The sequence below is a fragment of the Neolamprologus brichardi genome, chromosome 3, assembly GCF_056152115.1.
Source record: "Neolamprologus brichardi isolate AB-2024 chromosome 3, ASM5615211v1, whole genome shotgun sequence".
NCBI classification, from domain to species: domain Eukaryota; kingdom Metazoa; phylum Chordata; class Actinopteri; order Cichliformes; family Cichlidae; genus Neolamprologus; species Neolamprologus brichardi.
This window is the reverse complement of record NC_142106.1, coordinates 54,831,961-54,857,780: the sequence shown is the minus strand read 5'-3', so window position 1 is coordinate 54,857,780 and position 25,820 is coordinate 54,831,961. Positions and strand designations below refer to the sequence as shown.

Here is a 25,820-nt window from a genome sequence, read left to right as displayed (position 1 = left end):
TGGACATTGTTACTGACATAAAGCTGCTCTCTGCAGCCATGTTTGACCTGCTGCTTTGTAGGACTACAGTAATGGAGGATTTGGAGGCTGAACTCGGCTTTGTGACACTTTTTGTAGTGAACTGATGAAAGCTGCGTCTCAGATGGATGTTAGTCCAACACATCAGACACGACCTCTGCAGCTCTCAGTTGATGTGCACATGAATGATTTGTGTTTCCTCTGCAGGTGAAGGTAGAAAGTGTGTGTGAGCTGATGTGAATTGAGCAGCATGGATCAGTGTGAGGACAGAGAGGAGGGAGTCCCTCCCTCTAAAACCACTCTGTGTGGGGAACATGAGAGCCAGACCAAAGCTCAGAGGTGAGATGACCATCTCTAACTGTCCATTACTCTTCTCCATGTCACAGCTCAGCACTCACATCACTGCTCCATAATTATTCACAGGAACCAGCCTGGACCTCCACCCAGAAGTGTGTCCTCTAAGAGCAAACGGGTGAAGCATTTCTTTCCTGATTTAGGGCAAAAAAAGTCATCTGACAAAAAGTAAGTTCATATCAGTATTAAAATGTTTGAAATTTTAATCAGCTTTTTACTATTTAACGATTTAAATAATATACTATTTACATACTTTATTTATACTTTTTATGTAATGTATTTGACACATTGGATGTGACACATGTTTCATGTTCACTTACTTTTAGCGTCAATCAGAAACCATCCAGCTCTTTGTCCTTAAAGAGTGACCGGTCCAATCATCGAGGCATTGGTTTTAAATCCCAGCCTGTGTCTGCTGCAGAGAGGTGAGTTGTTAGTAACAAGAACTCTCTGATTTAAATGATTTGATGTTTCCTGGTTTCTAAAATGCATCTCTGTAGGAGAGCAGGGTCTCCAAGGACACACAGGCTCAGCTGTAACTGTCAGTTTATCTGGTTTAAGACACATTTGGACTCAATTGGCTGTTTTTAACTATTTATTTTAATCAGAGGTGTAAATTTAGACCTCACACATCTGGATCCTAAACTATGATAGAAACAGCTGCTAGCAGTGGGTAGTTTGACTTTGATACGCTGCTCTAGAAAGCAAACAAAGGTTTGTGCAGCTCCTCTTCAGAAAAGTGTTCAGAGAGCAGCTGCTGTATTAGACAAAGGCTCGTCGTGTGAGCCCAGATGTGTGTAACAGCTGGTTGAAGGAGAACCATCACAGTCACGTCTCCATCCCGCCTTTATTAATGAACTTCCTGTTGCTTGCAGATGACAGGAACACAAAGTGTTTGTGCCACGTGATGCTGCAGGATTTGTTAACATGTCCATGATGGTAACATCTCCTCGTCTAACTGCAAACACATGAGCGCTCCTAACGGCAGCTATCACAGCCACACAGGCAGACTGTGTCTCACTGTTGCATTCAGGGACATTTGTTTTCCTGTAAAAAGCTGAACTCTAATCTAAGAGGACTGTTACTGACAGGAAACAGCTGCATTATCTGCAGTCTGTGTGATCACAGCTGCTTCAATCACTTCATCAGAGAATTGATCATTGAATAAAACATGTTTGTGTCTGCAGAGGTCAGAGGTCACAGTCTGCAGGATCCAGCTGTCCGTCTGTGAGGAGTGATGGGTCCAAAGGTTATCCTCCAAACTTCAGTGGTGAACCTGGACCAACGAGGTCAGAGAACTGTGATGACTCCTTTACATGTTTGTGTTTTCCTGGATAAATATGACCAAAGATTCATTAAAAAGATAAAAATATTAGACTTTGTCCTGTAGCGCTGTGTGGCAGGCAGGATTGGACCCAAACACAACAGGATGAAGTCAAAGAGGCAGCTTTATTTCAGCTGTGAACATGCAAACAGCAGAAATAAGCAAACATAACTGTAGGTTTGCAGTGAATGAAGCCTCAGCTCGACGCTCCACTTTGTCCCTCTTTTCCTTCTCCAAACAGCCACATCAGGAGTCTTTGATGGAGTTTTAAAATATTTCATTACAAATGTCCAAAGATGGGTTCAGGATACCTGAATCCACAATTATTAAAGCTAAAATAGTTCACAGGGTTTGGACTTTGTTAGGTGACGAGAGAACATCAAAGTGTTTTTATCTTTAAACAGTATTTTTATCACTTCAGTTGCTCTCACAGCCCTGTTTGTTATTTTACCAGAGCTCTTATGTTTCACTCAGTGCTCCCACCAAACACCTTGGAGGACACATTAGTGTGATTTAGATTTCATTGGTGCAAACACCAGTCACACAAGCTAACCCATGGAGGCAGCAGCAGGCTTTGTGTTTGGTAAAGTCTGTTGGCTTAAACTAAGAGAGTTTAGTTTGTTAGCACAAAGAGCTGTCAGCTAAAGCCCCGAATGCACTTTGAATACAGATGAACTGAGAAAAACACTTTAAATACAGCAAACAGTCAAACTGACAACATCTTTTTCTGCTGATCATCCACAGCAGTACATTTAGCATTCATGCTAGCAGCAGGCTATGACTGTCCACTCAGCACCAACACAGGTAGGAGTGAGCAGTGATGAAGCAGGACTGTGGGCAAGTTTGAGCTACAATCCTATTGGCTTCTCAGTTTCTCCAAAGAAAAGGGGAAAAATTCTTGGTGTTGTGAAGATGTGAGTTGGTCTTGTTGTCGTGGGGCTGGAAGGATGCTGGCAGTGAGAGGCTTTTCATACAGTGTTCAGTAACAGAACGAGAAGAAAGCCACTGCACATGAAACAAGGTGCTCGTAGTGTTTGTTTACTGTGTTTGTGCCACAATGTCAGATCAGTTGTAGATTCACATGCAGACTTGTCCAGTGAAACCAATGCAAGTACTGCAGTACAGAGCAAAGACTAAGCAAGGGTGTTATTGTAAACTTTAACAAAAGACTGTTATGTGACAAAGAGTAAGTACATTATTTTTATGAGGTTCAGATTGTTCATCGTGTCTTTAATTTAATATTTCCAGTTTTTCCTTCCTATCTCATGAAGCTGTTACATTTATTGTTTTTCTTTTAGGATCAATAAGAGGCCAGAATGTCCTGGACCTGAACCCAGCTGTGTTTCCTTAAAGAGCAACCGATCGAAGGGTTTTGGTCTAAACTTTAAGGGATGTTCTTCTGCTGCTGAGAGGTAATGTGTGTCTAGATGTTGTTCCTGACTCTGTATTTTTGAATAAATCCTCATGTTTAATATCAGCTCAGCTCTTTTTCACACACATTTCTATGTTGGTATGTGAAACGGTGTGTGTTGGAATGTTTCCACAAACACAGCAGTCAGAGTGGAAAGAGTGGATGTTGTAGGAGGTGTTTGTGTAGTGAAGAGGCTGCCGCTGTGTCCCAATTCAGGGTCTGCACGCTTGAAGTACGCATTTTAAGTGCGATTACGTCACCGCCACGCGACAATGGCTGTCCCAATTTGAAGTGTACTCCAAATGCGCCGTCGATTTCGCCAAATATCAAGCGTGGTCTGGTGCACGCTTTGTGGTCCCATATATCCCACAATTCATAGCGCGGCGGTGGGTTTGGATAATTTCGCCGCAAAATACGGCAGAAGGGAGCGGCTGAACTGTCAAAGGTAAGTACTGAATATGACGTCACTTATTTATGTGCGAATGTTTAATAACGAAGAACATTAAAACATTGCTGGCAAAGTTCTGTGACATTAGTGATGTTTGTACTTTCAGCGTTAAATTACTTGTAAAGCCATATATATATATATATATATCATAATAATCTGACAATAACTATAATATTGGCCATATTATATTTACATTACCACAGTGAGATGATTTTAGTCTCATGAACAACATCAGCTAATTGTTATTTACTAACTACTCTTGAAGTGACTGTTCAGTACAGAAATGAAGCCCAACAATCATGTTTTACAGTCCTGTGGTCTCAGCCTCAGATACTCAACTAATCAAAGTGATGTCATGACAAAAATGATTGACCAACAAAACAATTTTCTCCTTCATTTCTGTCAAACAAAGCTGTATGTAACGTGTCTCGCGGTTAGTATCATGGTTGCTAGGCAACCTGAACAGCGCGACGAAGGCTAGACCATCCCATTTCACAAGCCTCGCACTTCTGCACTTCTCGTACTTATAGCACGCACCGTACGTAGTACGCGTAGTGCGCGTACTTCAAGCGTGCAGACCCTGAATTGGGACACAGCTTGAGTGTCTGTAGGACTCCAGCTGCTCCAGCAGGTGTCTCCTTTGTGCTTTGCTTCAAACACAGTGTAGGGAGGAGCTTCCACTCAGGTGTTTCAGGTGTTGCTGGATGGAGGAGGACAAATAGTTTTTCCCTTCAGTGACACTTCAGCAGCTCAATGTTCTGGGAGATGTTTGTCTTTATGAAGGTTTATGGATTATTGTTCTTACTTTGGTTAAACTGAGCAATACATTTTCCATCTAACATTTAAAGTAAATTTCCAGGTGAAAAAAAAAGATCTGCAGCTGCAGCCTCTGTGATGTTTCACAGTCTGAAAGTAACAAATTCAACCAGAGTTCAAACAAAGGCTTAATATACGTGTGTATTTGATATAATGCCAACAAGTACAAATAGGTGTTCTTACAGGTCTTAATCATAGAGCTCTGATAAGTCTGGTGACTTTCACAGTCAGCAATTTTGCTGCCTTTTATTATTAAATTGGCCTTTTTAAAGCCCTTCAAATGCTCCCACATTCATACAGAGCTTTTAATAGCAAACTCTTTTACAGTCCTTCTCCTCTCACACACGATCACACAACTGATTTGTCTGCAGCAGCTGTGTTACTGCTAGTATTTTATTATGTGTGTAATCTCCTCATATTGTTCCTATGGTTTAGTTTGACTTCCTTCTGCAAACTCAGCTGCTCTGTTGCTGATTCACGTCTCCATGAATATGATTGATCAGATGCTGCCAACACCATGTGTTTCATGTGAACGCTCAGCTGAAACCCTGGGTTGACTTATCGAGTTAATAACAAGCTTCACGTGACCGTGAATGCTAAAGTGAATCCAGATAAAGGAAAGAGACCCTGCTAATGTTGGACTCACTTCTTAGTGTAGATCCCAGGAGGAAGTTCAACATAGCCAGCCATTCTTTGTGCTAGCTCGACCAAACCTGAGACCACAGTGCAGGATAATGATTATCATCTGTCTCTGTCAAGGACATTTAAAATCCAGAAATAACAAAAATAATTATATTTGATCATTAAAAATGTCTTTTCACTTAAAAAAGCATGAGCACACTGGTGGATTACAGAAACATGAAAACTCGTTAACAATAAAGTTAATTTAGGCGTAAACAAAGTGTAAAACATACTTAAGTAGAAGGACTGATGTTTGTGTTAAAATACCCTCTTAAAGCTGAAATAATGATTCAACTTTCTCCAAAAGTTGATTCTGTTCATCTGTTTGTAGCGTTTTGTGGGAGAAATGTTTCGTCATCATCCAGGTGTCTCCTTCAGTCTTATAAACAGTACATTTGCATAATGACTGAAACCAGCCCACTGAAGGAACAATGGGCTGGGAGGTCAATTCCTTAATCTTAATTATGCAAATTCTCATGACCATTGATCAACAACCACTGATCAATGTCCATGAGTACCATTCACAGAGAGTTGGGGAATGGCTGCAATCACAGCATTGTAAGATGGTGACAGAATTACCCTTAGGCCCCCTCCTCGATTAAGAGATGGTCTTTCCGTTTTCACGTAAATGGCCTCCTTGACTCCGCCCTCAAACCAGCATTCCTCCCTGTCCAGGATGTTACATCCTCATCATTGAAAGAGTGTCCACTGGCCTGTAGGTGTAAATAGACTGCAGAGTCCTGGCCTGACGAGGTGACTCTTCTGTGTTGTTCCATCCGCTTCACCAGAGGTTGTTTGGTATAAATCTTGACAATCCTCCTGCACTTAACAGCGTACACTATGTTACTCTGTTTGTGTCGGGGGACCCGATCCTTGGGGAAGACCAGTTTTTGGCGCAGCGTGTTTTGGGGTTTAAAAGCCACAGAGACCTGGTGTTTAGAAAAAATGCATCTCAACTGCTCCGATACTCCTGACACATACGGGATCACTACAGGTTTTCGCTTAGTCAGCGGTTGTCCTTCTCTCCTGATCGGCTGGAGCTTTCTTTAGATGCCTTCCAGCTTTGAGAAAAGTCCAGCTGGGATGACCACATTTACGCTACGTCCAGATGAACAGAATCAACTTTTGGAGATTTACTTTCCTGGATAATTGAGAATGCATCAAGACGTTCCTCCTAAAGTGTTATTCAGTGTTCCGATCAGTTTCCGTCTTTTCCAACACGTCACGCTGTAGATTCACCGCTTCATTTTTTAAGGTGGCAGCACAGATGACGCAGATTTAAAAAAAATTTAATTTGATTAAATCAAATTAAAATTTGAGACAGTGCAGTCAGCTGCTTCAGCTGCTGCTGGGATGGGCTGTGGCAAAGAGAACAGAGAAAATCAAAATCAGAGTTTTTCTCTGAATTAAAAGCAAGGAAACAACAATATATTCTACATGGTGAAACTGATGGTTTATGGTGTTTGGGTCTGTTTTTCTGTATTTATGCAGATAAAGTGTAAACTCATATACCATCAAATTTTAATGGAAAATATCAGGATGAGTGTCTGTGAGCTGAGAAGGACGTGAAGCGAGCAGTTTATCCCAGAGCTGAAGCTGCTCTGTGTGCAGAGATGAGCTCAGATTCCTGCTGTGATTGATCAACAGTCACAGAAATGTAGACTTGTAGTTATTACTGCAGTATGGTCACAGCAGATACTGATAAACATGTATTATGAGGATGGATGATCAAGTTTCTCACGCTCTCCTTTAAATCTCACTTTTTTTCTTCTTCACAGTTTATCTGTTAATTTATTAATGAATAACACTGAAAGAGTTTCTGTTATATTTCCCCTTGAACATCACCTTATTAGGGCGGCATTAGGAAATAGCCCCCCTCCAAAGAATGAATAAATGAATGATGATAATAATAAAATGATTAAAAAGCACAGCTCAGAGTGGTAGAATGGTCAAACATGGATCCACGGGTGGTTCAACTGCATTTGGTGACGTGACTAAAGCAAGTCTTTCAAATAATCCCACCATCAACGGGATGTTGTCTCCTTTACTACGGTTACTTTACTTGGTCACCGTGTGAATTTCTTTAAAATAAACCAAATTCTTTTATTTGTTGGTTGTTGCATATTTAACCTCTACAGTCAGGAAAGGAGGAGATGAGGCCTCAACAATGTTGGGTTGTAGCTGTGGTTCAGGTTAGAGTGAGTGTCCATGGAATAAATGTAAGTCAGTGAACTGGAAACATGACTGTGTTAAAACTTTTTTTCCTTTTTATAATGAGTCTAATCAAAGGTGTACAGAAGTATCTCCACTTTGACTTTTCTGTGTCACCATCAGAGCTTCTGCACAGTGTGGAGAAAGATCCAGAACCAGAGCTGGACTGCAGACAGCCAGTCAGAGCAGCTGTGTACAAAGTAAGACTGAACATCTGTCTGCTGATGGACTCATTTCTGAAAACTGGACTTCTTGTGTTGTTCAGACATTGAAGAGTTTTCTATCTCTTTAGTCTCATTGTTTTTCTTTCTTTCAGCATATGTTGGTCTGCAGGAGGTTTTAGATGAACATAAGATCAGTCTGAGGAGGAGATGTGAACGTGTGACTGAAGGAAGTGATGAAACAGGAAGTAGAACCCTCCTCAATAGGATCTACACTGAGCTCTACATCACAGAGGGACAGAGTGAAGAGGTTCATACCCAACATGAGGTGAGGCAGCTGGAGACAGCTTCCAAGATGGACGCCCTCCATGACGCTCCAATCAGGTGCCAGGACATCTTTAAAGCCTTACCTGACCAACAGAGACCCATCAGAGTGGTTCTGACCAACGGCGTGGCTGGTGTTGGAAAAACCTTCTCAGTGCAGAAGTTCACTCTGGACTGGGCAGAGGGCTTGGAGAACCAACATGTCAGTGTGGTGGTTCTGCTTTCATTCAGGGAGCTGAACCTGATCAGAGCTGAGCAGTACAGTCTTCTGGAGCTGCTCCATGTTTTCCATCCAACATTACAGAAGGTCACAGCAGAGAAGCTTGCTGTCTCTCAGCTTTTGTTCATCTTTGACGGCCTGGATGAAAGCAGACTTTCATTGGATTTCACCACCAGGCTGTCTGATGTCACACAGAAGTCATCAGTAAGCCAGCTGCTGACAAACCTCATCCAGGGGAATCTGCTTCCCTCGGCTCTCGTCTGGATAACTTCCCGACCTGCAGCAGCCAATCAGATCCCTCCTACATATGTTGACAGGCTAACAGAAGTACGAGGCTTCACTGATGCCCAGAAGGAGGAGTACTTCAGGAGGAGATTGAGTGATGAAGAACTGTCCAGCAGAATCATCTCCCACATGAAGACATCCAGGAACCTCCACATCATGTGTAGTATCCCAGTCTTCTGCTGGATCACTGCTACAGTTCTGGAGCACATGTTGACTACAGAGCAGAGAGGAGAGCTGCCCAAGACTCTGACTGACATGTACTCACACTTCCTGCTGGTTCAGACAAAGAGGAAGAAGAACAAGTACCATGAGGGACATGAGACGAGTCCACAGGAGCTGACGAAGGCTGACAGGGAAGTTCTTCTGAAGCTGGGGAGGCTGGCGTTTGAACATCTGGAGAAAGGAAACATCATGTTCTACCAAGAAGACCTGAAGCAGTGTGGTCTGGATGTGACAGAGGCCTCAGTGTACTCAGGAGTTTGTACAGAGATCTTCAAAAGAGAGTGTGTGATCTTCCAGAAACCAGTCTACTGCTTTGTTCATCTGAGCATTCAGGAGTTTCTGGCTGCTGTCTACATGTTCCACTGTCACACCAACAGGAAGACAAAGGTGGTAGAAGGTTTTCTAGGGAATTTCCGAGAAGAATACAAAAACAGATCTTTTTTTAAGAACATGTTCAAGTCTTATAGCTTCACATCACTGGATGTCTTTTTAACTAAAGTCATGGAGAAATCCCTCCAGAGTAAAAATGGCCACCTGGACCTGTTTGTTCGCTTCCTTCATGGCCTCTGTCTGGAGTCCAACCAGAGATTCTTAGTAGGTCTGCTGGGTCAGACAGAGATCAGTCCAGGAACCATCCAGAGAGTCATCAACAACCTGAAGGAGATGGACAGTGATGAAATCTCTCCTGACAGAAGCATCAACATCTTCCACTGTCTGATGGAGATGAACGACCTCTCAGTACATCAGGAGATCCAAGAGTTCCTGAAGTCAGAGAACAGATCAAAGAAGGAACTGTCTGAGATCCAGTGCTCAGCTCTGGCCTTCATGCTGCAGATGTCAGAGGAGGTTCTGGATGAGTTGGACCTGCAGAAGTACAACACATCAGTGCGGGGACGAAAGAGACTGATTCCAGCTGTGAGGAACTGCAGAAAGGCTGGGTGAGTCCAGATGTGATCATTAACATCATTGATCAGTGTAGGTTAGTAGTTTAATTTTGAAAATAAAATCAGATTGTAACCACAAAGTGTTTGTGTCCGTACGCTGCAACCTTCCACACCATTCCTTTATTGTACAGACTCAGCAGCAGCTCCATGGATCCCAAATCCAAGAGTGGAGAACAGATTTGAAGTGTGTCACATCCATGCAGTCACAGCTGTTTCCACCATGTTTCCACTGACATTAATCCTGTTCAATGACACGTTTCATATCAGTGAATATGTTCTTTAGGACGTCCACTGACATGTTTAAGTGTCCTGCTGGAAATCACTTAAATCATCCATGAAATCCATGAAAAATCCTTTTAGTGTTTCTAACTTCACCCTCTGTCCTCTCTCTCTCTCCATCCTCCTCACTGCTTCTTTCACTGATAATCACACAAACATCGTATTCAGCTACAAAATAACACAATAATATCATCTGATGATCATTATTATAAGAGCAGGATCCATATTTGATATCAGAGTAACACACTGCTTGGTTATGTGCAGTCATCATCAGTGACTGTGGGTCAAACAGAAGCTCTCTGATTGGTTGCTGACCTTGGTCACCTGTCCACTCTCACCTGTTTGTGTTTGCTCTCTCTTTGCTGTCTCCATCCTCTCTCTCCTTTCTCTCCCTCTCTGTCTTTGTACTGTCACTCAGGTCCAATGGAAACAGTGACATTTACAAACCAATCAAAGACAAACTGATCCATGTCAGGTTATAACAATATTCAAAGTGAATACAGGCTGCTGCTGGACACAGACAGGTAACATCATTTTGACTTGCTGTCACCTGGATCTGCACTCATAAACACTGAAGCCCTGAACAGGAATACAAATCATTTTCTGCCAACTAGCGACACACCAGCACATAATGGCTCAGAAAGCTAAAATGAGCCAATCATTTCTGTGTTTAGTTCCCCTGAAATCAGATCTGATATCAGCAGCTCTGAGTTCATTCATCGTTATTGTCCAGTGATGAGATTTCTGCTCCGTTTGGTAACAGTCAGCAGGTTTTTCCTGCGTGTGGACGTGAACAGTCGTACCTGACAGCAGGTAGCAAACAGAGATCATCTTTCCAGCTGGAACTCTTCACTGAGCTGAACTCATTCAAAATGTTCTGGAGTCAAAACAGGAAACAGTCCAAATGTGTGTCTTCACTCTGACTCTGTCATGGTCCTGGGCCATGTTGGCCCAGTATTCTCAGTTTTCTTGTATTTTTTTCCTTATGCTGTGGTTCCTAGGTTCTGTTAAAGATGTACCTTATTTGATTGCCCCTCTGTGTATCTGTAATCCCTCGTTTCCCCTCGTGTTTCATTTGATGTTTTCCCCAGCCCGTTATGTCTGTGCTCTCTCCTCCTGTCTGCACCTCTGTGTACTTCCTGTTTTACTTTGACAGTCTGCCGTCAGTGTGGTTTACTCCTGCCATGTCTCGTTATGTTTATCTGTGTCAGCTGTGTTCCCCGTTTGCTTCCACTTCCCTCGTTAACCCTCTGTGTATTTATGTGCATGTCTCCCTCAGTTCGGTGTCGCGTCGTCAATGTCTCCTCCCCGAACCTGTGTGGCTTTCTGTGTTCCCTTGGTCTTTTGTTAGTATTCCCGGTTTAGTTCTGTTTCGTGTTAAGGCAATAAAGCAGTGATTTTGAGTTCAGTTCCTGTCTCTGTGAGTTTTGCGTTTGGGTCCTCATCTGCCTCCACAGCAAATTCATGACAGACTCTGGATCAGATCTCAGTGACAGACTGTGGACATTATGGAAGCCTACATGTGACACCATCTTCCTCCTTCATCTGCAGATTAAAGCCAAACAAAGATTCTCATTAAAAGTCTGCAGGTCTGAGAGAGACTAAATCGTTGTGTCATGTCAAACACAGTAAGAGGAGCTGAAGCACAGATGTGAAGAGCAGATTCATTAGATTATGACCTCACTCTGTTTTGTCTTCATATACATTCAGTCTGTGTTTATAATGCAGATTTTCTGCTTTTATAATAACACATTTTATATTTTCTATCATCACAGACTGACTCAGTGTCGACTCTCAGAGTCTCACTGTGAAGCTGTGGCCTCAGCTCTGAAGTCCAACCCCTCCCATCTGACAGAGCTGGACATGAGTGCAAATGATGACCTCCAGGATTCAGGTGTGAAGCTTCTGTGTGCTGGACTGGAGAGTCCAAACTGTCGACTGGAGACTCTGAGGTGAGTTCACTGACTGCGGCTGTTGTTGTTTTTCTATATTTCAGGTCTTTCATTGATGTTTGAAACTTTCTTTAGTTCCTAAATGTTCAGGATGTGGCTGAAGACAAATGTGAAGAAGTTTGAGTGCTTTCAGAAATGTTGTCTTTCCAAACGACTGAACAACATTTTTTCCTTTTGGCGGAAGTGATAGACTTGAGCAGGGTTCATTTAAAGGCTGACAGAAGTGGAGTGGTGACGGGAGATGTTTGACAGGACAGTGTTTCATGCTGTGCTCCATCAGTCAGTGAAGATGAAGTCAGTGCTGATGAGGCTGTAGAGTGTGTGAGGGATGTGAATGAGGATGATGAAGATCTGATGATAGCAGATAAAAACAGGCTGCAGAGACTTTGAGCCATACAGGGCACACAGTGTGTGTACAGAACAGCTGAAATCATTATGGAGGCCTCACTGGAATATGGAAGCATCACAGTACAGCTTCAGTGAAGCTTTAAAGTCTCTGATATGAGATGAGAAATGAAGCAGCCAGAGCTTTTTCATGAGTGGAAATCCACTGTGACCGTGAGCTGCTACTACAGCCTCCAGATTAGCCAGCAGCTCATCCTGCTCAACATTTTCTCACCAACTTTAATGGAAGTGTGATGTTTTCAGCTGGAGTGATGGTCAGGGTGGCCTCCCTCTCCTCTTCTTCTCCTCTTCCTCTTTCATTTGTAAAGCCACTTCTGCTGCTTTCAATCATTTGGAAGTCCTGTAGCTGAGTTTGGGAGAGACTAACAGCCTCAGCAGCAGAGGGGAGAAAGTCTGTAACACCACCACTTTACTCTGTTCTACCTGTCACATCATTTTATCAGGACACAAATATGCTCATGTTTTTACTATGTTTGTCTTTATGTAAGAAGATCACATGGTGCTTTTTAGTATTGTGTTGGTTTGTTTCCTGTCTCTTGGATGGAGCCCAGCTGTGCGTGCCCCCTGGGCCTGTGGTCAGAGTGTGTGCTGGATAATCCGGCCCAGGATGAGGCCAAACTGACATGGGATGAAACGTCTGTCACATAATTGAGCTTAGTGTAGTTTCCTTTCATTTAAAGATAACCAAAACTTTTTTCTGTCTTTTCTATGTTATACTGTAGACTTTCTTTGATACTGTGTCCAATAGGAGCAGCTTTTACTTTGAAGGGGAGGTGTCTCTGTTTCCTCTTCAGGTTGGATGATGGAAGCAAATTAGTGTGTGATGTTCTTTCAGTGTTGCACTTTGTAGACGGTCCCTGAGCACTGGTCTCACAGCCAGCTGCACATAGAGACCAGTGTTGTTAGTCAAGGTCAGAAGATGACTTGTTGGAATGAAAATGAGCTTGTAGTTTGTCTGCTTTAATAATGTGACTGGAAAAAGGTGTTGGACTTCAAATATGTCCATTTCTTTCACACTTCACCTTTAAAAGTGAAGCCTTGTGGTTCCTGGAAGGAAAAACACGACTTTTTCAAGTCTTTGTCCTGTTTTTATGATAAATGTACGACTTTAATGTGAAACATTCAGAGTTTTTTCTCTTGTTGTGTTTGTTTGAAGCTTCCTGTTGGCTTCAGCTGTTTGGAGTTTCCATTTTCTAAACTTCTACATTCTGAACCTTCTTCATCTCTGAACAGATGATGAAACACTGAATGATTTCAAGCTCACACTTTGTCTACTAAACTTACATCTTTCATTCTTTATACAGATTGATGAACTGTGGTTTGTCAGAGATCAGCTGTGATTATCTGGCAGCAGCACTGAAGTCAAACCCCTCCCATCTGAGAGAGCTGGAGCTGAGTGGCAACTACAAGCTGCAGGATTCAGGAGTGAACCATCTGTGTGGTTTCCTGGAGAGTCCAGTATGTGGACTTGAAACTCTGAGGTCAGTCAGCATGTTTTAGTAGTGCTGAGATGAATATGATGTGAAAGTTGTGCTGACACTAAACTGCAGACATCAGGCTGATATTATACTGATCCACACTGAGGATCTTCATGGTAAAGTCTGTTTTCTTCTTCTCTGGTTTAGTCCATTGACTGCAGCAGAACAATGTTCACATTTCAAACAGTGATACTCAACGTATGGCCCGCGGCGCACACGCGGCCTGCCCACCTTTCCTGATTCAGAGAGAGGAGACCCTAATTAACTGTGTAGTGTTCTTCCTCACAGTTCTAAGTACCATACACAACAATGATTAATCCACAGCTGACTGTCTTTAGCAGGTCAAAGGTCACGGCACACAGCAGACAGTGGGAAATATTATAATTCTGATCACTTATTAGCACATATCCATGTGTATAAAAACAAAGCTGACACTGTGAGACTTGATCAGAGGTGTGATCATCACAGCAGAGGCCTTTGTGTCAAAGTCACTGAGGATCAAACAGAAACACATGAAGCAGATTTTCCTGTTCTGGCTTTTTATAGCAGATAACCTTCAAAATATTCTGCAGTCAATCAAAAACTGAAGAAAACCATGAATCAACATTTGAACATGACCTGATGCTGCTGAAGTGAAGCAAAGTTACAGAGGTTTGATTACAGACACAGCTGAGAGTTTGTAATCTGTCATCATTTTAAAAGGTTTAAATTTCTTCAGTATTGAACAGCAGAAATGAGGCTTTGTTTTCGGAGGCCGACAGCAGTGAACACAACAGCAGACTGGTGCGTAATAAGCAGTGAATAATGCAGAAAACAGATTTTTGAAGGTAAACTGTTCTTGAAGTACACTGAGAGAGAGAGAGAGCTGTGCAGGAAGCAAACGTCAAAGTCAGAGAGAATTCATGACGATGTTCATCAAATGTAAAGCGTAGTTTGGATCTTCTTTTGCTGCTGGTTCAGTCAGTTTTGGTTGGAGACAGATGAAACCTGCAGCTTCAGGATCTGTGAGCTGTCCACTTTCAGCCCCCACGACGTGTCCGTGTACGTGCCGTCGAGTGAACGATCCACGCTCTGTGTTTCCATCTTTGTCTGTTTAGCTGCTCTCATTTACTGTTTTATCTATTTGCTTGTTGTTGAAATACTTTTGGGAGCTTTAACCTGAGATTCTGGCAAAATACATTTATATTAAAAATCGATTCAGGATTGAATGAATCAACATCGCTTTATTCAAATCAAAACCATTTAAATAGGAAAATCTATTTTTTTTCACCCGCCTCTAATGCTGGGTAATGTCAGCTGGTCCATGTGCAGCTGGCTGTGAGGCTCAGGGAGCGTCTACAAAGTGCAACACTGAAAGAACATCATCCATAAATATTAAGTTATAACTGGACTCTCATACAGCGAGACTTAAATGCCTTTAAACATCAGCTTATCCTGCTGATCCAAGTCCAACACTGAGTTTGTAAAAACATGTTTGTCAATCATTCTGTTTGGTTTCTCAGGAAAATGATTCAGTAACTTGCTGCTAATACACAACATTTCATCATATTTCCTCATAACCCTCTTTTGTCTGACCATTTGATCCCATTTGAATTTGCAATAAAGGATCCACAGAGTTTGGTGACAATAATGACAGTAGATGTTTGTGTGAAAGTGCTGGAAGCAAATTAGTGTGTGATGTTCTTTCAGTGTTGCACTTTGTAGACGGTCCCTGAGCACTGGTCTCACAGCCAGCTGCACATAGAGACCAGTGTTGTTAGTCCAGGTCAGAAGATGACTTGTTGTAATGAAAATGAGCTTGTAGTTTGTCTGCTTTAATAATGTGACTGGAAAAAGGTGTTGGACTTCAAATATGTCCATTTCTTTCACACTTCACCTTTAAAAGTGAAGCCTTGTGGTTCCTGGAAGGAAAAACACGACTTTTTCAAGTCTTTTTCCTGTTTTTATGATAAATGTACGACTTTAATGTGAAACATTCAGAGTTTTTTCTCTTGTTGTGTTTGTTTGAAGCTGCTTCCTGTTGGCTTCAGCTGTTTGGAGTTTCCATTTTCTAAACTTCTACATTCTGAACCTTCTTCATCTCTGAACAGATGATGAAACACTGAATATTTCAATCTCACACTTTGTCTAATAAACTTACATCTTTCATTCTTTATACAGATTGGAGAGCTGTGGTTTGTCAGAGATCAGCTGTGATTATCTGGCAGCAGCACTGAAGTCAAACCCCTCCCATCTGAAGGAGCTGGAGCTGAGTAACAACAAGAACCTGCAGGATTCAGGAGTGAAGCATCTGTGTGGTTTCCTGGAGAGTCCAGTATGTGGACTTGAAACTCTGAGGTCAGTCAGCATGTTTTAGTTGTGCTGAGATGAATATGATGTGAAAGTTGTGCTGACACTAAACTGCAGACATCAGGCTGATATTATTCTGATCCACACTGAGGATCTTCATGGTAAAGTCTGTTTTCTTCTTCTCTGGTTTAGTCCATTGACTGCAGCAGAACAATGTTCACATTTCAAACAGTGATACTCAACGTATGGCCCGCGGCCCACACGCGGCCTGCCCACCTTTCCTGATTCAGAGAGAGGGGACCCTGATTAACTGTGTAGTGTTCTTCCTCACAGTTCTAAGTATCAGACACAACAATGAATAATCCACAGCTGACTGTCTTTAGCAGGTCAAAGGTCACGGCACACAGCAGACAGTGGGAAATATTATAATTCTGATCATTTATCAGCACATATCCATATGTATAAAAACAAAGCTGACACTGTGAGACTTGATCAGAGGTGTGATCATCACAGCAGAGGTCTTTGTTTCAAAGTCACTGAGGATCAAACAGAAACACATGAAGCAGATTTTCCTGTTCTGGCTTTTTATAGCAGATAACCTTCAAAATATTCTGCAGTCGATCAAAAACTGAAGCAAACCATGAATCACCATGTGAACATGACCTGATGCTGCTGAAGTGAAGCAAAGTTACAGAGGTTTGATTACAGACACAGCTGAGAGTTTGTAATCTGTCATCATTTTAAAAGGTTTAAATTTCTTCAGTATTGAACAGCAGAAATGAGGCTTTGTTTTCGGAGGCCGACAGCAGTGAACACAACAGCAGACTGGTGCGTAATAAGCAGTGAATAATGCAGAAAACAGATTTTTGAAGGTAAACTGTTCTTGAACTGTGTATAGAGAGCGACAGCACTGTTTGGTGAGTGACGATAATTTGCGCACCAATTCCTCTGACATCGTCTTATCAATCGTTAGCTTACTATGCAAACATGACAAGTTAAATCTACAAGATGCAGCGGTTCAGAGTCTCCTTTTCAACTTGGGTCGAAAGTTTGGACTTCAAACTACATACCAGTTTTTGAATTGTGTCGATGGGCCACATAAAACCAGAGTTATGATAAAAAATACACGCAATGTTTTTTTCTGAACAAAACAGTGGTGTTTACAGCGGGAAGGACGGTAAAACTGCATTTTCTACAGACATCGCTAGCAAACACGCTCCACTTACGAGTGAAAAAAGAAAAAGAAAAAACAGCCCTTCCCTGTTGGTGGAGTTTACCATGTCAGCCAATCAAAAAAAAATGATAAGGCAACATGTGACACTTGGCTGTTTAGGGAGAACTTTTTAGGAGTGACACCCGTGACGGAAAGCGTGCGAGCGAAAGAAAGAGAGAGAGCGAGTTTTCATATGTGAGATATTAGTGACGTTTAGCGTGTTTGGATGCTATAGTTAATGTGTTGTGTAGATATTGTCTTGTATTGTGTGTCAGTTATACTGCTGAATTTCATATTTTGTCCAAACAAAAGCCGTCAAAGGCAGATTCCAGTGTAAACGCTGTTCCCACATGGAAAACTGGACTGATGCACCTCCTGCTGTCAGACCTGCAGGGTTTAGGCCTTTGGTGTTCTCCTCTGTCTTATACTGAACACAAACTACATTTTTTGGTCTGGCACAAATAATTTGTGTTCCTTCTTGTTTTATGCAGAACACCTGATTGTTCTGTAAATAGATTTAAATTGTTATATAAAAAACGCCTGAGGCCTTGGCTGCATTTTTGGGTAAATAGTACCATATAACTTTGTTGTTTTCAAAACTTGTGCATAATTTTTAGAAATGTACAATTTCTATTTGCATTTCAAGTCATGAAAATGATTCGTTAAACATGTTTGTGGGTTGTACAGTAAAAAATATAACTTTTTTCTACTCGGATTTTGGATATTTTGTCTGAATGTAGATCAACTGTGCTAATATAGTATACCAAAATGAAAAAATAACTCAAATTTCAGATATTTGAGGTTGTGTTGAAAATAATGATACCAAACAAGGCAAGAAAAACATATTTTAAAGATGAAATATAGAGTTAAAATCAAAAGTAGTCAAAAACGGCCAATTATGTCCTGGACCCCAGAGGGTTAAACATGTGAGACGTTGATCGTGCAGAGAGTCGCTGAGCATTATGTGAGTGCCTGTGTAAAAGCAGCAGGATATATATTTCAGTTCTGCTGAGCCAAATAAGACAGGTCAGCGTGAAGAAGTGACAGCCAAAGAAAAGCTTACCACAAAACGGAAAAGTTATGACAAATCAGACTATAAGGCAAAAAGAAAGTGCAGCTTTATGGTTTCATGGACAAAAGAATTTCTGTGTCTGCAATATGACAAGCTATATAATAACCAGGGCTGCACATAAGTGGTCCGCAGGTGTGCATTCGCTGTCAAAATAAAAAAAATGTGCACAAGATAAGAAGTTGCAACGCGTGTTTGAGTACATAAGATTTTCTGGAGGAGAACAGACATTTGTTTAGAACTCTTAAAGATGTTGAAGAAGCAAGCTCCTTTAAGCAATTACTTTGGTTTTCCTCCACCTCCAAAGAAATGTCAGAAGGAGTCCGAACCACAAAAGAAGCACGTATTCTCGGACAAGTGGTTGCAGGAGGTGAGCTGGCTTCAAACACAGACATGTGGTGCAGAATGTGCCGTGAAAATCCCACTCTAGCGGAAAAAAACAGTGCCTTTTATATGGACGCAAACACGCGCTGCAAATTCAAACATAATGTTCTGCCGGGTGTGTTGTTGGTTTTCCCTCGATTTCTGAGTCGACAAGCGCCTTTGTTACTGGGACCAGTAATTTTAAGAAAGGGCCCCATTTCATTCTTTATACAGATTGATGAAGTGTGGTTTGTCAGAGATCAGCTGTGATTATCTGGCAGCAGCGCTGAAGTCCAACCCCTCCCATCTGAGAGAGCTGGACCTGAGCTACAACAAGAGCCTGCATGATTCAGGAGTGAAGCATCTGTGTGGTTTTCTGGAGAGTCCAGGATGTGGACTTGAAACTCTGAGGTCAGTCAGCATGTTTTAGCTGTGCTGAGATGAATATGATGTGAAAGTTGTGCTGACACTAAACTGCAGACATCAGGCTGATATTATACTGATCCACACTGAGGATCTTCATGGTAAAGTCTGTTTTCTTCTTCTCTGGTTTAGTCCATTGACTGGAGCAGAACAATGTTCACATTTCAAACCTTCAAAGAAGAAAAAAAATCCTCCACTGGATAATTCACTGTGAAACTCTCAAACTCTTCATTCCACCCTAAAGTCTGCCTGACACTGAAATCCAAAGCAAAATGTGCGTTTGCTTTACAGACAGCAGTCCAACACAAACATACACACATCATCCAAAACACAGTCCAACATCCAAATCTCCTCCACTGCCAGCATGAATGATGGGAAAGAGAAGGAGGAACACTCTGACATCAGGGTTAGAATGAGTTTCATAAAGCAGACTGTGAAGATCAAAGCTGCATTAGAAAGCTTACATGAATGAATGAGTGGACAGAAGTGGACAGAGATCATCTGAAGCACTTCAAAGGCTTTAAATCAGCACATTTCTCTTTATTCTTTATCAACTCTGTTAGTTTCTCTCAGTTTTCTGTGGAATGAAGCTAACAGCAGGCTAATAAGATGCTGACCAATAGGTTTCTATTAAAGGTTGTAATTTGTATATGAAAAAGTGCTTTGGCTCAGCAGGGATCAGCTTACAGGTAGAATACAGCTGCTGGATGGGATTAGCATGTCATAGCTATCTACCAAACTGCTAACTGGGGAATTTCAGGCCATCTATGGATCATTTTTGCTCACTGTTTATTCAGCTTAGGCTCACAGGGCTGGAACCTGTGCCCTAGCTGTCATAGGGCAAGAGGCGTGGTCCACCTGCACAGGTGAGCAGTCCATCACAGGGCCAACAGAGAGAGACAGAGAAGCACTCTCTCACATCCACACCTACAGCCAATTTAGAAGCACCAATGAACCTAAGCAGCATTTCATTGGACTGTGGGAGAACATCCAACCTCCACAGAAAGGCCAACAAGCTTCAAACTACATCCTTCTTGCTTTAAGGCACTAGTGCTAACCACTTTCCCCCATTTCAGCCGAAATCCTGCATCTTCCTGTTTCTGACTCCAGGCCAGCTACACTAACACATTTTCATCAGACACTGCCACCTAGTGGAGGAAGTCTTAGTTCCATTTGAAGCTTCAGATTACAGTTAGTTCCTTTACAAAGAGGTGGAGGTGGTGGGGCCACAGCACCATCATCACTACCAGCCCTTTGCTAGAATCACAAAGCTCTTCATTGAAATCAATGATATCAAAGCTGGAATAAATTGAGTCCAAGTCTTCTGCTGATTCAGCATCACATTCATCGTTCGTCCTTGTTCTGCATCCCCACCATGGACTTTATTCCTTTCCAAGCCAGCCTTGACTGTCCTTTATTCAGCTCATCCTCTGCTTTACTTTTACACCTGATTTTAGCTGCTTTATCTCTCTTTCAACAAGTTTCTGTCCCTTAATCTTTTTCTTCTCTCCCTCATAACAAGACAGCTTCTTCTGCCTGAGAACATGTTGGAGTGATTTACTAATCCAGGGCTGCTTATTGGGGAAAATACTTCCTGTTTTCAAAGTAATCCCCATTTTTCCCAGAAAGAAATGTAAGTAGAAATCGATGATCTAAGTGAGAACATGAGCCTTTAAAAAGTCCCAGTGGGTGCAGACAAAGCAGTCCCTCAATCCCAGTATAGAGTCTTTGTTCCAAACAAAGACTCTATACTGTGTGCTCAGTTTGAGCTCTCTTCAGTCCTGTGACCTGACAGACCCAGAGGGGCCATCACATCACATTTAGAAGCTCCCCTAATGGAGCCACAACACATGTCCAATACTTAGTCTGTCTTGTTGGACCAACTGGAAAAAATGATTCAAGGACTTAGTCACAGAACAGAGATTCAAATCTCCAAAATCCAACTGGCTGCATCAGGACATATAGTCTGAAACTCTGCACAGTTTCCTGTTTGAAGCTGCTTCCTGTTGGCTTCAGCTGTTTGGAGTTTCCATTTTCTAAACTTCTACATTCTGAACCTTCTTCAGCTCTGAACAGATGATGAAACACTGAATGATTTCAATCTCACACTTTGTCTAATAAACTTACATCTTTCATTCTTTATACAGATTGTGGAGCTGTGGTTTGTCAAAGATCAGCTGTGATTATCTGGCAGCAGCACTGAAGTCCAACCCCTCCCATCTGAGAGAGCTGGACCTGTGGGGAAACAATCTTAGGGATCCAGATGTGAAGCAGCTGTCTAATCTTTCGCAGAGTCCAGACTACAGACTGGAGACTCTGAGGTCAGTAGAGTGATGGAGTGAGTGGGTGGTGCTGTCAGCAGTATTGTACTAAACACAGTCAGTATGAAACAAAGATCCAGTGTTTCCTGTAAAGCTGCAGCTTCTCAGTGAAGCTGTGAGAGGAGAATGGTGACAGGCTTCAGGATTGGACACAAACACTTCCTGTTTCTGACCTTTATGGTCACCATAGTAATGGCTGACACGCTCTGATCAAACACTGTCAACAGCCAATCAGCTCTCTGAACAAAGCAGCACGCAGACCAATGACTGCATTCATTTCCAAGTTTAAAGCAGTGAAGAACACAGTCTGTAGGTGAGGAAGAATTTAGTGAGAGCAGATGTTTGGATGGAATTCCTCCAGTTAACAGCTGGAACCGTCCGTCTGGATTGTTGGGCTTGTTGTTGGGGTTCCTACAGAGCTCAGAGTGGACACACCAAGGTTCTTCTAATGAATGAAAGTCCAAACTCAAACTAGGAGTGAAAAACATTTTCATTAACTTCAATAAAAATCCAAAGATTAGAAAAAGTGAAGCAACAATGAGTCCTAGTACAGTCCCAGCACTGAAGTCCCTGCTGCTCTTTATACTGGATGTGCTGCATCACTGACTGACAGCTGATGAAGAGTCTCTGGAAACACTCGTTTATCTCCTCTGCTCTTCCTTCTTCTCTCTGCAGGTGGAAGGACTGATGATTGTAAACAGGACGGGGTGTGTGCTGAGAGAGGAGGAGCTGTGTCCTGATGATCCAGAGAGGTTGAAGCAGCAGCAGCTTGTGTGTAGAGACGCTCTGACTGGGCCATGTTACTGGGAGGTGGAGAGGAGAGCTTCATCCAGCAGTGACTGACAGAGGAATGAGAAGAAGTGCAGATGACTGTCAGTGCTGCAGAGTGAACTGCTCTGAGAACAGCTCCACTGTCAGACACAATGTAGAGTCCAGCATCATCCCTGTGTGTCCCTCTGGATCTGACAGAGGATCATCAGTGTATCTGGACTGCTCTGCTGCTGCTCTGTCCTTCTACAGTCTCTGCACAGTCTCTGTCTGACTCTGGCTTCAGACCCTCCTGGATCAAACTCACCTGGAAAGACTTTCAAACATCACTCAATAGATTTGAATACAGAATATATTTGATATATACTGTAGATGTACTGTAGAGTTGCAGTTTGTCACTTGTAAATACAGTCTGTGAGCAGCTATGAGCTGAAAGATCTTTCTAGAAACACGAAATGTTTTCACTCCTCTGTTGCTTTTTCATATATTTCCACAACATTAATATTGATCCCACCTGTCTCACCTGTTTCATGCTTTTATACATAATAACAGGACACGTGTGATCTGAGCACTGCTGTGGTTGCTGTGCTGCACGTCTTCATTTAGATAACAGAGACATCTACGGTGGCCCCTAGAGACAAAGCACTCCAAACTCCAAAACACTTGCAAACTCCAAAACACATGCAAACTCTAAAACACATGCAAACTCCAAAACACATGCAAACTCCAAAACACTTGCAAACTCCAAAACACATGCAAATTCCAAAACACAACGGAAGTGCTCTAGGACGCTAGGGGCAGTGTTGAGCTCGATTTGCAAAATAAACGGCAAGTTTGTCTGTGTGGGACGGTCTAGTCTCCGTCCGCTTCCCAGGTTGCCTAGCAACCATGATACTAACCACTGGAAACGTGTCATACAACTTTGTTTGACAGAAGGAAAAAATATTTTGTTCATTTGTTTGTTTGTTTCTACAAGAGCTTTGTGTGATTTGATAAGTATCTTGGGCTGAGACCACAGGACAGTAAAACATGATTTTTGGGCTTCATTTCTGTACTGAACAGTCATTTAAGATTAGTTAGTAAATAACAATTAGCTAATGTTGTTAATGAGACTAAAGTCATATCACTTTGGTAATGTAAATATAATATGGCCAATATTATAGTTATTATATTAATCATTATTAGCTATTACAGCAGTGAACATGAACTCTGTGTCAAATACTGAGCCTCAGTACAGATTCAAGTTGCAGTTATTTATATGTCTTATCACCTTAAATCTTCACTCAAAGACAAGTATCTTTGACAGTGCATATATAGGTGTATCATATATAAGAGAGAAATGTTGTTCCTTCAGTATGTTGGCATTACTAAATTTGGCTCATTGTTTACATACATGTGTAAAAAAAAAATTGTATGAGCTGTGATAACTGTTTCTGATAGAATGAAGAGTAGACTGATATATTGAATATTCCTTTATTGGGTGAGAAAATCAGACCATGTCATAACTGCTTTAAGTCATACAGAATAGATATCAGAGCCTTAAACAGGCTGACTTCTGCTAAATGGGTCAAACTGGGCAGAAAGTCTACAAACACATAACATCCTTATAGAATATGATGTAACACTATAGATCAACTTACCTCAGAATATATACAGCATATAAACAATTACAGCAATATGATGCAACAAACACAGCAGTGCTACTAATCCAAAATACTCAAAGCTTCATAGAACTGAAACAAACATTTATTTTTAGGTCCATTCTGCTGCTGATACATACTTTAGGTTTCTGGATATTAAACTTGTTGCTGCCTTTCATAGTGTGTAACTTGAAGGCCCTGAGTACTTTCTCCCACACTGAATACACTGAATGATCAAATTATTTGAACATTACCTAATAAGACTGATTCAGAAAAGACAATTAGTTATATTAAACTTTCCTAGCAGTCCTTCACAAACAGGGAACAGTCTGTCTATTCTCTCCATCTGTCAGCTGCTGCTGGCTCTTCCTCCTCCTCTTCCTCACACACTGCTGAGTTTGTCCTGGTGGATCATCAGGGGTGCAAAGCCTCACAGATGATGTGCAGCAGTGGGTCCCTCAGTCTGTCCTCACTCTGGACACTTGCAGTTGTCACACATGGAAATCAAATGTGTGATAAGCTGCAGGATTCAAACACAAGTGTAACTTATAAATACATGTTCATACTTTTATTCCACAATCAGAGAGAAAGAAACAGAGAGAGAGTGCAGGACAGACAGACAGGTGACAGTCTCAGCTGTACACACTGCTACAAAACAGCATAAAAGAAGGAGGATTTAGTGTTCATGTTATTACGAAACAAGAAGAGTTCCCAGATGGTACAGTGGACACATGTGTGACTCCTGTGATTAAAGCATCTTTCTTTCAGCTTAACGAGTGAACCGTCAGCTCGTTCAAACGCACGTTAAAGTCCGTTTGGCTCGACACCACCGAACAGAGGCAGCAATATAACACAGCTAACATTAACAGTGCAGTGAATCCTGCTTGTGCTGTGATATTCAGGACTGCAAACCGAGCAGCATGACTGACTTTCAGCTTGTTGTGTTTGTGGATATATGACTGACTTTAATTATCCATAAAATCATCACATTCTCTGTAAGATTAAAGTCAACTATTGAACGGCGTATATTTTGAAGTAAAGGCTTTAAAACCAAGTTAGTACAAACATCGCTAATGTCACATAACTTTCCCGACATGTGGCCAACAATGTTTTAATGTTCTTCATTATAAAAACATTTGCGCATAAATAAGTGACATAATATTCAGTACTTACTTCTGAAAGTTTACTCTTCGGCGGCTCCGCTTCCGCCGTTTTTTTTCGGAAAATTATCCACACCGCCGCGGCGCTATGAAATCTGGGATATGTTGGGGCATGAAGGCTACACCGACCCATCCTTAAAATTCAGGGAAATTAAGGACGCATTTGAGGGCCGCATTTTGAGCAGCCTTTGAATTGGGACAGCCTTCGTCGTGTCGCTGTGACGTAATCGGCCTTAAAATGCGGCCTTTAAGGCTGCAGACCCCAAATCCGGTCATTGGTACTTCCTGGCTTGTGTAGTTACTAGGTAACAAAAGCTCAACACTGCCCCTAGCGTCCTGGAGCACTTCCGTTGTGTTTTGGAATTTGCATGTGCTTTGTAGTGATGGGATTTCCGGCTCTTTTTATAGATCCGGCTCTTTCGGCTCGGCTCACTAAAAAGAGCCGGCTCTTTCGGCTCCGAACCGGCTCTTCAGGTTGTTTTGTTGCTTTAATTATTTAATCATTAACAATAATATAAAATTATGCAGAAAAGGAATTACTAATGTAAAAAAAGTGGTTTTATTTATATATGTTTATATATGGCCCCTAGAGACAAAGCACGTACAAACTCTAAAGCATATACAAACTCCAAAAAAGCACGCACAAACTCCAAAACACATTTCTAGCGTTTACTGAACTTCCAAAACAGAGCTACCCAGATCACTTAAATTACACAATTGAAAGCATGTGCGTATTGTTTGTGTATTTATAGACAAGCACTCATATTTATTCAAATAATTTAAAAAAAAAAAGTTCATTTACCTGTTAGTACCACACACCAAATCTGGTTGTTGATACTTCCTGGCTTGTGTAGCCACTAGGTAACAAAAGCTCAACACTGCGCCCTGCATCCTGGAGCACTTCTGTTGTCTTTTGTACGTGCTTCTGAGTTTTTACGTGTTTTGGAGTTTTTACGCATTTTAGAGTTTGTACACGCTTAGGAGTTTGTACGTGTTTTGGAGTTTGTACGTGCTTTGTTTCTAAGGGCCACCATAAGTATA

The 25,820-nt window shown here is 41.8% G+C and overlaps 1 protein-coding gene across 1 annotated transcript in view; it reads left to right on the top strand.

Moving 5' to 3' along the window:
* Positions 1 to 226: 226 nt before the first annotated feature.
* Positions 227 to 25,820, top strand: part of LOC148105869 (protein NLRC3-like) — a 71,288-nt gene continuing 45,694 nt past the window's right edge. Inside the window, exons 1-6 of the mRNA XM_087838949.1 lie at positions 227 to 357; positions 442 to 471; positions 720 to 797; positions 3,837 to 3,864; positions 7,331 to 7,351; positions 16,831 to 16,838. Of these exons, the coding sequence (XP_087695075.1) occupies positions 269 to 357; positions 442 to 471; positions 720 to 797; positions 3,837 to 3,864; positions 7,331 to 7,351; positions 16,831 to 16,838 (254 nt within the window). The 5' untranslated portion in view covers positions 227 to 268. The remainder of the gene's footprint in view (positions 358 to 441; positions 472 to 719; positions 798 to 3,836; positions 3,865 to 7,330; positions 7,352 to 16,830; positions 16,839 to 25,820) is intronic.